The 12119-nt window shown below is 35.0% G+C and overlaps 2 protein-coding genes across 2 annotated transcripts; one reads left to right on the top strand and one right to left on the bottom strand.

Moving 5' to 3' along the window:
• Nucleotides 1-627: 627 nt before the first annotated feature.
• LOC104237240 (uncharacterized) lies at nucleotides 628-5625 on the bottom strand. Its single transcript, XM_009791342.2, has 13 exons — nucleotides 5368-5625; nucleotides 5254-5287; nucleotides 5056-5145; nucleotides 4884-4961; nucleotides 3835-3909; nucleotides 3606-3658; nucleotides 3219-3381; nucleotides 2772-2882; nucleotides 2308-2434; nucleotides 2089-2186; nucleotides 1546-1684; nucleotides 1021-1073; nucleotides 628-934 (listed from the first exon to the last, which is right to left on the bottom strand). Exons 1-13 carry the CDS (start codon nucleotides 5487-5489, stop codon nucleotides 821-823), a joined length of 1257 nt encoding a protein of 418 aa, XP_009789644.1. The 5' UTR covers nucleotides 5490-5625; the 3' UTR covers nucleotides 628-820.
• Nucleotides 5626-6690: 1065 nt separating this feature from the next.
• Nucleotides 6691-9618, top strand: LOC104237239 (O-fucosyltransferase 30). The gene is made up of 2 exons (XM_009791341.2): nucleotides 6691-7226; nucleotides 7860-9618. Exons 1-2 carry the CDS (start codon nucleotides 6793-6795, stop codon nucleotides 8911-8913), a joined length of 1488 nt encoding a protein of 495 aa, XP_009789643.1. The 5' UTR covers nucleotides 6691-6792; the 3' UTR covers nucleotides 8914-9618.
• Nucleotides 9619-12119: the final 2501 nt, after the last annotated feature.

The raw sequence follows: 12119 nt of genomic DNA on the forward strand, positions 1-12119 counted from the left end.
TGATGAGAGGATAAAAGGCTAAAGGGACCAATGGGTTCAGTTTGTGCTGCATTTGCTGTCAACTAATGTCTCCAACTCTCCAAGAGAATGTACATAAATCCATGTTTATAACTTAACATTATCACTTATCCAAAAGTTGCCATGTAATTTGTGATTTCAAGTCAATCAAATTTTTAGCCTTTTTTTTGTTGGTATTATTTCTTCATATGTAGCTTTCACATATGTTACTATGGAGGGCAAACCCTCTGGGATGGAAACCACATGTCTGCTAGTTTCATTAAACTTTCAAGGATGCCTTCCACATTCTGGATTCAAATAATTATTACCTTATCACTGCATTTTAACCTATAATAGTAGGTTATATATTTAGTTTACTACACCTATGAAACCAAATTAGGCTTACTATAAAGAGTTAGCTATATATTGTAATTCAGCATAACTACATAGTGTAAAAAAAATTATACACTGCTAGGGTATATAAGTTAAACTCTTTATATGTCTGCCTATAAGGATCTCCAGGTCACACCATTACCGCCGTCCTCAAAAAACGCAGTCATCCAAATGGAATCAACATAAAGGCCCTAAAGTAATGGCTGTATCAAAAACTATATCTGCTACACAAAAGTATAAAGATGGAATGCTCCTGATACAAGCTTTTCATATTAGAATTCATGTTTTTGCTACAACGTTTGAAGGTCTTAAGCTCAATGGCCAAATCTTTCACATAAGATGTTACAAATGTAGCTGAATATAAGTCTAGAAAAAGAAAACAGCAGGAAAAGAAACACCCAAAGTTGATAACTTTTATTTCTGTTGTCTGCTACAGTAATGTAGCCGCTTTTGGGGGATCGTTCACTGAAAAGGGTCTCAAGCGAGGGTCTGTTAGATGGGGAAGACCAGCTCTTGCTCCCAATGCCCTGCACCCAATACCTGCCTGCAATCAATCCAGAAAGCACAAGTTAGCTTTTCTTGCATTTACTACATGTAATAAACCAAAACAAAGTTTACAAGTCTACTAACCACTTGAGAAGCAAATGTCAACATTTTTTCTGCTGGCATATTGGCACAGAGAGCTGCAGTTAATAAGTGGGAAATCCATGAAAAACGAAACCATTACAAAACTCTGATCAAACGTGAAGGGATCAATGTTATTCAGGGGCGGAGGTAGAAACCGAGCTACGAGTTCGGCCGAACCCAGTAGCTTTTGTTCAAATAGTGTATTTGTGTTAAAAAAAAGTCATTAAAACTGTACAAATATTAAATTTAGAATCGAGTCATTAGCACTTGAAGTCGTCGTTCTAAAATTCAGAATCTATAAGGTCAAAATTTTGATGTTATTAGATTTTAACTTGCATGAACATAGACACAAGTAGAACTAGATAAAAAACCACTATCATCCGGAAAGGAGCATGAAACTGGTTGAGGTTGATAGAAGCTCTGGATCTCAATTGTCACAAGCAGGGGGAAAAGGGAGATGCCAGGAATATAACACATTTAAAGAAAGAACATTTAGGTATAAAGACTGCAGAGTATAAATTTTCTTACCATACAGAACTGCTCCAATAAATGCATCGCCTGCACCAGTTGTATCGACTAGTTCTGATGGCGGTATCTTTTCAGCTGTTCCTAGAAGCAGCTTCCCACTCACTGTCCCGATGCCTTTTGCATGTAATTTTGCGATATCCTAGAAGAAGACATGTACGTTAGGCTCAAATATCATAACTTAATCAATCTACAAACATACTCTATTCAGCTTCAGAAGAAGTGCCAGAAAAAAACTTCATAAGTAGCACCAATTAGTCTCGTATAAAAAAGATAAATTTAAGAGAGTGATGAGTAACGGTATGACTGCAAAGAGAACATGTGGAGGCAATTCATATTTGTAAAGCTCAATCTCATGAAGTAAGAGAAAAAGGGTACTAAGCAGGGAAGAACCATACATGACTCCCACTCCCACGATAGATTCCACCTAATAGTGGTTGACTAGACCAAAATGAATTGTGTACATGGATTTCTTTGTGTGTGTGAGCACTGAGACCATGCTTCAGTCATCTATTGAATGATAAAATCTTCTTATTGGTGAATTACCGAGGATACGCATGTTGGACTGGTTGCATCAGCATCAACGCTCTGCTTCATTTTCTCAAACAAGTCATCAACATCAATTTCTTCAGACTGGAAATCCTCTGCAAATCAACAAATAGCAAAAAGCAAATAGACACCTCTTCTTTATCTTTCAAAACAATTTGTTTGCCAACAAGCAGACACTTAACATACATCAGAAGAACCAAAAGTATGCAAGCATACCAGCTTCAGCTCTTTGTAGCATCAAGCAGCCATCTTCACCCAGTGTCACTATTACAAATTTGATGTTTGGCAACTTCAGAAGTACAGAAACAAGAGCATCTGGAACTGAAGGGGCCTCTGTCCATGCCTGGGTGACAATACATCTTTTGTCAAGCTCAACCTCTGAAAGGTTGGAAAGGAACAAAGATATCACAAGTAAAGCTAGGAGGTGAAGAATAACATTATTTACCTTTTTTAGAAATAGTATTGAATTAAAATCGGGAAACAACAACTTTCACTCCTAGTAGAGCATATTAGCTACAGATACCAAGGAGATGAAGAAACAATCTAAATCTAAAATATTCACTCATTTACCTAGACCTTATTAGCAACTAAGATTTAGAAGCAGATCACCAGATATATAAATTGAAAACAGTGCAGCAAAGGAATCATCTCGATGCAGTTTGCCAGCTTAGCTAACTTGCCTGTGGAAATCTCGCTGAGCATACAACATAAGTTGCCAAGTTCAGAAGGTCATCTACCCTTTCTCTTTTACTTTCTGCATCAATTACAATAGGTATATTCCTCCGATGTGCCTGCACTTGAAATCCAAGAGGCATGCAGTTTTCTCCATTTGGTTGAAAACATAAGTCTTCGAACAATTTGAACATAAATAAGAAAAAGAGTTAAGTACTCGGTATGTAGGATCTAGGATGAAACGAGCAATATGATCAGAAGCAGACAGTAAGATAGCAGATTCCATTTGTGTTGCCCGGACTCTCCAAAATGTTGCCGCCCCCATGTCGGATCCTCCAAAAATACACTACTTTTGGAGGATCTGACACGCACCCGGAGACATTTTCGGAGAGTCCGAGCAACATAGGATTCCATGACTCCAATTTGCGTGACAAAGAACACCAAGTTAAAATTACCTCTTGGGCCACAACTAAAGCTGACAACAATTCAGTTTCTTGCAATACTCCATCAAAATAGACAAGTCTCGCATCATCCAGAGCTGAAGACAAGTTTGACTTGGATAGATCCTCAGGTATCATGGGCGGGTATCCTGGAGTGTAAATGCAAGTACGAGTTTTCCTGGGAGATTAAACAAGATTAATCATGAGCAGAGCTAACAGTTTCAATAGAACAAGTGCAGAAAGGACAGCAATCCAATTGTATACTAATATTTATATTTCATCCATGCAAAATATGGTGGAGAAAAATAGTTGAATACTTTGGAAATTCTGCCATACATTTAGTCAAGTCCCAATTTTAGCACAGGAAAATTAGTGTAATGAGGAATCCAATTAGCCACTCACGCTTGACTATCGACAATGACATAAGAGAATGTCGAGTGGCCTCCTTTGGAAACCTGAACCAAAATTATAGGTTGAAGCACATTAAATACTCTGCTTAAGTTATATCTGTTTTGCTAAAAATTGGAAATAGTTCAGATTGTGATAAATTTAACAGATGCATGAAAGTACATCCATAATTATTCAAGAGAAACATGCAAGAACCTTCAAGTTTAAACTTTGTCAAACTCACCACCATAAACGATGTATCAACTCCATCAGCTTCCAGCTCTTCCAGTATTCCTTTTCCTTGAGAGTCATCCGCAATCTACAGCAAAAATGTTACAAAAATGTGAAGATTTTCAATGCATTATTGCAAAAGGGTTGTGTGTGGAAAGGTGAAGGAATAAAGTAGTTTCATAGAAATGACAATTATAGGTGACTCCTTAAGCAATTATCCTGAATGATACAAAGTACACAATGAGTTGGGTTGCACTTTAATAGATATGTATTTATTCCACGTTATGCGGATTTTAGAGGAACAGGAAGTAATATTAGCAGTTGAATCTTGACCACATAATGTGGGACAAGTTTAGTAGACAAGTTTATTCTGGTAGAATTACATATTGCTTTGGCATTGAAGGCTGACTTTCTCCAACAAGTCCAGATTAAAGGAACACAGAAGTCTCTCTAGGAAATCATATTGCCAGGAGGTAAATCAGTGTTTGTCAATTCCAATAGCAGGAAACAGGTTCAAAGGTTCAAGAAGCAAATTACAGCCAAGCTAAGATAGAACTTGTGTTCTTTAACAGTGCTATGACACGATAATGGAGTTCTTTATCTCATATCTAAAAGTTCTATTCTTATCTGTATGCAGCAAAACAATGTTTTCAGGGGGCAACAAAAAGGAATTCCTTTTCTTTTTTTTCCCAGAACTGAGGAATCTCCCAGGGCCAATGGCATATGGTTCGAAACTCGGTAGATAATGGGCCTGCCCCTCAACCCTTCTGCACTTAAATATCGGGTTTTCGCCTGCGGCAGGGTTCAAACCCGCTACGTGCGCGTAACCAACACATTACGCGTTGCGCTCTTACTACTAGATCAAAGACCTGGGAATTCTTACGCGTTGAGCCAAGAAAGGAATGCTTCTTTGAAGCTCTTATAACATAAAATGTGGTCTGACAAAAATAAGAAACTTACACAGCTAAACCTATACTTGAATAGTAAGAACAAAAAGAAGAGCACGAATTTGAGATAGGTTATACAGTTAATTGGTATTTATAAGCCTTGGAAATGTCATACCTTTGATATAATTCTTGGAGATAAGCCTAAACGAGCTGCACAAGTCAAAGCGTTCCCTGCATTGCCACCTCCTTGAACCTAATAAAAAACATAAATTTCCTTTGAAATTTCAGCTGAAATTCTTTTTTTTTTAAAAGACAGCACACTAACAATCACACACAAAATCAATCACCTGAAAACTGGTGCTTCGAATCTTGTCATCAGGCTTAGGATAAGAATCAACAGCAACTAGGAAATCCACAGCCGCCATTCCACAACCTAGCTGCTCAAAAAACGCATAACAAATTTAATACATATAGTAAATTCTACAACAATTTCAGCATATATTCTTTTCACATGTGAAGAGAAAGTCAAAGGGAGGAAGACCTACAACGGTACGATTTTCTGGTGTTGACATTTTCAACCTGAATTTGATTAAATAAGACATTTATATGATCAGTTTAGTTTACACAAGAGAAAGCTATGAACAAATGAAGGTACTTACCTGGTAAAGAAAGAGTTGAAGGTACGATTGCGGGGTGGAGGAATATGATGAAGTAGAGTTGACGGCGGTGATCGGAAGGGGAGTGGTGGCGAGCTGTATGACTGCAACCGAAACGTCGCCATTTCTGAGAGATGATCAACTACTAAAGCAGCGATTTTGCGATGAGAAAGAGAAAGAGCAAAACTTTTTCTTGTGTTTCAGAGAGAAACCAACAGAGACCAGCTACTCTGGCGCCGCTAAAAGATAAAACACCATTATAAGCAAAATAGAATAATTGTATGTTATTAAAACTCACACTAACCTAGGGGTTCGGAGATCAAGAAAATAATCTCAACATAAAATGTGACATTATTTTATTCATGTTTGGTCCAAAAATAAGTAATTTCAAACATTATTTTAATTATTATTTTACACTCTTTTTATCTTATTTATATGATATAATTTAATTAGACACGAAATTTAAGAAATTAAAAAAAATCTTAAAATTATAGTCTAAAATATTTGTATGGCAATAAGTAGGGGAGTCAATGGTTCGGTTCTAGTCAGTTATTTTATAAAAATTGTACTATACTAATTTTTCAATTACTTATTTTATATTATCAAAATTGGATTTTTCGAACAATCCAATCATTTCGGTTTCCTTTCGTATTAGTGCAGTTCGATTAATTTTTGGTAATTCATTAAAACGATATATAAGAATTAAGATCTCTAGTAGATGAATTAAAAAAACATAAAAGATTGTCAGAAAAGAGATTTATCCCACTATTAATTTTACAACAACGTAAAATAAATAAAGCGAATACAAAAGAAACATAGATCACACGAGTGAAAAGACATTAGTGGACTCAAGCATAGAGTTACTATTAAAAAATTAAGTATCTAACTGGAGAAATAAATCATGTGAAAGGAAAAATATCCAATATATTATGGCTTGCTACTTAAGGTCGCTTGAATACTTTGTGACTTGTTACTCCATATACTAAAATTAATTTATTTTCACTTAAAGTAGCTGAATAGGTATGGGGGTTGAATTTTGGGTGTTAATTACTTGTTGGCTTGTAGTCATTTTTATAATCTCAAGGTTTAATGCTTTGTTGTTTTAATCTTAATATATAAAATAAAATTTTCATATAATAATTTATTTGGTATGATTAATATTTTTTTAGTTTATTATAAAATAAAAAGTTTAAAATATAAAAGGTATTTTTGTAAAAATAAATTGAAATGGAAAATACAATTTAATGTATTATCTTTATTATGGGATAATAATATGAGAATTAGCTAATACCCATATAAAACAACCAAATCCAAATGACAAACAGTAATTCTGTCTCTCAAAGTTGGGAGTGCAGGTCACTGTTGATAAACTAAACGAAGCTGTCCACCATCTCTGATCCAAGAATTCAGAGAGAAGATTTGAATCCAATGGAAACTGAGACCTTCATTAGACCCAACAAATCAAAGAGGAAGCAAAGATCTCCACTTTTAATCTTCCTTTTTCTCTTCACTCTAATTTTCCTCTTCTACTACTTCAAAAACTTCATTTCCCCTTCTCTTCTTCCCCTTCCCCAAAAATCAAAAATACCCATTATACCCCGCCCCTCGCAATGCAACCCCACAAATCGCCTGCAGGGAAAGTTCCTGTGGTACGCACCTCACAGTGGTTTCAGTAATCAGTTGGCTGAGTTCAAGAACGCTATTTTGATGGCTAAGATCCTTAATCGAACCCTAATTGTGCCTCCCGTATTGGATCATCATGCTGTTGCGCTTGGTAGTTGTCCTAAATTTAGGGTTTTGAACCCTATTGAGTTGAGATACGCTGTTTGGAATCATAGTATCCATCTATTGCGTGATTGCAGGTAGTGTAGAAATTTGTTCCAGTTCCCTTTAGCTCAGAAAATTGTATTATTTTATGTTTGTTAATTTATCTGACTGAATTATGTAGAGATATTGATTCAAAGAAAGTTTTCTGTTGCTATAAATCATCTATTAAGGGTAAAATGAGAAATTTAAAGTTACATTGTTTCTAAATATAGAAATGTGGCACATAAAATGGGACAGACGGAGAATATGTGAAGCTATAGTTCAGTGGTTGTCAGGAGCTTTTTAGTTATATGCCAGTGTAGGAATATATGTGGATATAGTAAATCTCTAATTCTAGAGAACCCATACTCAAATGACAAATTTTGAGTGGAATGCTCGTGAATAGAGTGAGACCTAGTTGATTGACTGATTCAATGCGCTTAGAGCATCTAAACTATGTGCTTAGACACAGTGACGAAACTATTCTGTGAACCTTGTATGCATTGCAATCGTACTATCATGTTTGTTGTTATCTTTCTGCTGCGGATTTAACCTGGACTTGATAAGCTGTAAAATATTAACTATTAAATTTCATTGTCCATTTGGTTTTTGACTGAAAAAAGAAGACATGCTTTCTTGGATGGAGTATTAGGAAGTTTCTAATAATCTGCTTAATTTGTGTGTTGCAGATATGTGTCCATGGCTGATATAGTTGACATTTCACCACTTGTGTCTTATTCAACAGTGAGATTTATTGATTTTCGAGCTTTTGTGTCTTTGTGGTGTGGTGTAAACTTTGATGATATTTGCTCTAAAGACCAAACTATTCCATATCCTTTATCTGAGAGACTTAGAGAATGCGGTTCTCTGTTGTCTGGTTATTATGGTAGTATAAGTGATTGTTTGACTGCTTTAGAAGATGACTGTAGAATGACAGTTTGGACATATCAAAACGATGTCGAGGACGGGGCATTAGACTCCTTTCAACCGGATGAACAACTTAAGAAGAAAAAGAAGATTTCATTTATTAGGAGAAGAAAAGATGTATATAAGGCTCTTGGTCCTGGTTCTGCAGCAGAATCAGCCACTATTTTGGCGTTTGGAAGCCTTTTTACTGCTCCTTATAAGGGATCTGAATCCCATATCGACATTCATGAATCTCCTAATGATCCTGTGATACAGACCTTAATCGAAAAGATAGAGTTCCTCCCCTTTGTTCCTGAAATAGTAAATGCTGGCAAGAAGTTTGCTCTTCAAACTATCAAGGGTCCCTTTCTTTGTGCACAGCTCAGGCTACTAGATGGGCAATTCAAGAACCACCACAAAGCTACCTTTCTTGGTCTGCAGCAGAAGCTAGAATCTTTGAAGCAAACTGGACAGAAACCGATCCATGTATTTGTTATGACTGATCTTCCCATGGCTAATTGGACGGGAAGTTACTTGGGGAGCATAGCAAAAGATTCAGATGCCTTTAAGTTGTTTGTTATTAGAGAAGAAGATGACTTGGTTCAAGAAACGGTTAAAGAAGTCATGGCTGCAGGGCATGGGCTAAAACTTGGTTCAATTTTACCGAGTTCAGCAGGGACTAACAACCGTCACCATCCTCAATCTTTAACTGATGTTCTCCTATACATAGAGGAAACAGTCTGCAGCTGCGCTTCTCTTGGTTTTGTTGGCACTGCTGGGTCAACAATTGCCGAGAGCATAGAATTAATGAGAAAACATGGCATTTGTTCTGGCTAAAATGCTGCTATTGCTGTTGGCTTCAACCTAACTAATGCTATTTTCCCAGCTTTGTGGTCTCCCCTTTAGCAGCTAGAATCCACTTATCACCTGAAATTCTCCCTTATGCCTGTCTAAACAAACTTGAAATTGCAAATTAACAATGTCCTATTTGAATTCAAAGTTGACGAGGCTGACAAATCTGAAGGATATTAGTGATCCATACTACTGGAAAAGGGACTAGTGGATGAAGAATCTGCACAGCTTGTTTCAAGGGATTGGAAGCACTGGTGGGTGAATATTTTTGTGCAAAGGTTCTATTCTTCAAATTTACAATGGTAACACTTATTTGATTTAAGGAGGTAATTGTATGTTCAAATGCAAGTCCATATTTGGATACAAGGTCAACAACCTTCAAGTTGGCGTCTTTGTTGATCTCCTGACATTTAATGACCTATACATTAGCAAAGAAGAACCATGTAGATCAGTTGAAATGTACAGATTGTTTATTTATCTGTTAGAAATTGCTTCCCCTTCCTGAATTCGTTTATGTTGGATGGTGTGGCCTTAGTATATACTAAAAAGAAATTGAAAGGGTCTACTCTGTGTTGATCCTTAGTCGTTCATGCCCCACTATGGTGTTGCTATGAAACATGGATACACAAGCATACTGTTATCTGTCCAACAGCATTATATTTTTTAATCTGGCTGCAACTGAATTATCTTATGAATAATGGTTTATGATTTTGTTAACAGAGCTTCAGTATATAATCTAATATAAATATTTTAAAAATCAAGGTAACAACCTGATAGGGATCAAGATTTTGAGCCAACTACTGTAGAGTAGAAATGTGAGATTTTTATCTGAACTCATTGTGTATTTTACGATAAATTTTCTCGCAGAATTGACAGAATCGTTTTAGAGTTATTTGCTTCTGGAGAAAAGGGTAGTACTGAATTGTGTTATATAGATTGAATCAAGTTGATATTTGTTACACCTATCTTTTATTTGTCTATCCTTGTGGACCAGGGTTCAAACAGTACCAGAAAGAAAAAAAATTCTACTGTATGATTTATTCCCATCAGCCTAAGATTTGGCCGATATAGTTATCCAGTACCTTTGTTGGTAGGAATTGGCAGATTGTGTTGTCACTGGTGGAATAGTCGTATAGTTATCCAGTACCTTTGTTGGTAGGAATTGGCAGATTGTGTTGTCACTGGTGGAATAGTCGATTTGTGCACAAGTTGGCCGGAACACTATTGCTATAAATAAATAAAAAAGTTTTAGGTGGATGACATTCAGTAACTACATGTATGGTACCATACTGAATGATGCATTTGTATGATTCTGTTTCTGTTGCTGTTCTTTTTTCTCATCTAGATAGATCAGACATTTCAGTTTACTAGCTCTCTTTACACAGATGTATCAACATTTTGCATCTTGTGCTTACTGTTCAATTTTCATCAAATAATGTATTTCCAAAGCTTGGATTATAGCCAATGCTGTTTAAGTCTTGAAAAACAAAGGGTGAAAGTTGAAAGTGGAAGACTCCTTTAGAGGCTTCTTATTTCAATTGAAGTAAACTATTGAACTAACGAAATGGGCATTGCGTTGGTTTTCTCTGCTGACTTCTAGGTTTGGAACCTGAAGATGAAATATGACTCTCAAACTGTGTAGCTGAAGCACAAATTATTGGTTACAGTAGATTATGGAGGTGGTTATCCAGTTATTCTTGTTTGCCAAATGTATTGACATAATTAGAGGTGTTCATAAAAAACCCAAAAACCGAACCAAATCGAAAACCGAACCAAACCGACAAAAAAACCCGATACTTTTTAGGTTGCTTTGGTTTTGGTTTTAAATTTTAAAAACCGATCAAATTTGGTTTGGGTTGGGTTTTAATAAAAAAATAACCCAAAAAAAACTGAACCAAACCGACTATAAAAGTATCTATTTAAATTTATTATTGCACCTATATATATGTATATTTTTATATAAAGTTTCTAAAATTTTATGGTACATATTAGTCGTTTGTATTTTTAGTCTAGTTCTTTGCTATTATATTAATTTAATTCTTTGTCTTTACACTTTAGTTTGATTGGTAGTTTTCTTTTGCTAAATACAATAATTTATTTCATGTTAAAAATAATCAATTCTTAATTGAGTACTTAAATTATTCATCACTATTTGATTCAATTATCATCAATATATCTTGGTAAATGATAGATTTTTTAAAGAGCAATTGGTTCGATAGTGTTACGTTGAAAATATAATCGCCGGAATATGCGTTTGGTAGTGTATGTCTCATATTTAAGAAAAAATCCGATAAATAACCAAAAAAATCGAAAAACTGATTAAAATCGAATCGATAAAAAACTGACTTAATTGGTTTGATTTGGTTCCAATACTTGAAAAAATCAACTTATTTACTTTAGTTTCTTTTTAGGAGAAAACCGACTCAAACCAACCATCAAGGCCCTAGATATAATGCCGCTTTTAGATGCCTGTATTTGTCATGGTATTCAAGAAAACTATCTGTTGACTTTCTTGGATGTGTTTTTATTATTGCTATTGAGGACAATAATTGATGTTGTCAATTATTTTGCCGATATTGGGCAGTGAGTTAACTACGTTTGCTTTACCATCCACAAATTTATCGTGCATGTTTAAAGACATTTTGGTCCACATCTTCAATGACTCCACCCATATTCCTGGTTCTGACTAGGGGTGTACAAAGAACACTAACAACCGCACCAAATCGATAAATTGAATCAAAACGAGAAAAAAAAATTGATTATGATTTGGTTTGGTATTAAGAGAAAAAACCTGATCATAATTGATTTGGTTTGGTTTTAATAACTAAAAAGGTCAAACTGAACCAAACCAACCCGACATTACATATATAGAAGTTTTAAATATACTTAATACATAATAATATTTATTGTTATGTAGTTTATAAATATTTCTTAAACATTTCATAATTTTATCTTTTAACGTATTATTTTAAACTTGGACTTATAATTCTTGAATGCTACAATAAGTTTTATAGTCAATATTAATGTTAATAAAAGACATTCAATTAAATTGCACTGGGATGACACAATAGTGTTGGATATCTATTTTTGTAGTTTTTTCATGGTTTAAATAAAATGCACAACTTATTTTTTTATTGTGTTTAGTCATGTAAAAATAGTACTACTTGTTAGTCGTACTTATTTCAACAACT

Source organism: Nicotiana sylvestris, chromosome 8 (assembly GCF_000393655.2).
Source record: "Nicotiana sylvestris chromosome 8, ASM39365v2, whole genome shotgun sequence".
Classification (NCBI taxonomy): Eukaryota; Viridiplantae; Streptophyta; class Magnoliopsida; order Solanales; family Solanaceae; genus Nicotiana; species Nicotiana sylvestris.

What these genes read in the sequence shown, in the direction of transcription:
- LOC104237239 (XM_009791341.2), top strand. Translation starts at nt 6,793, where the DNA reads ATGGAAACTGAGACCTTCATTAGACCCAACAAATCAAAGAGGAAGCAA. An exon ending in CATCTATTGCGTGATTGCAG is followed by an intron (nt 7,227 to 7,859) that starts GTAGTGTAGAAA and finishes TGTGTGTTGCAG; the next exon opens with ATATGTGTCCATGGCTGATA.
- LOC104237240 (XM_009791342.2), bottom strand. Translation starts at nt 5,489, where the DNA reads ATGGCGACGTTTCGGTTGCAGTCATACAGCTCGCCACCACTCCCCTTC. An exon ending in GTCATTGTCGATAGTCAAGC is followed by an intron (nt 3,382 to 3,605) that starts GTGAGTGGCTAA and finishes TTAATCTCCCAG; the next exon opens with GAAAACTCGTACTTGCATTT. An exon ending in GCTCAGCGAGATTTCCACAG is followed by an intron (nt 2,435 to 2,771) that starts GCAAGTTAGCTA and finishes ATTGTCACCCAG; the next exon opens with GCATGGACAGAGGCCCCTTC.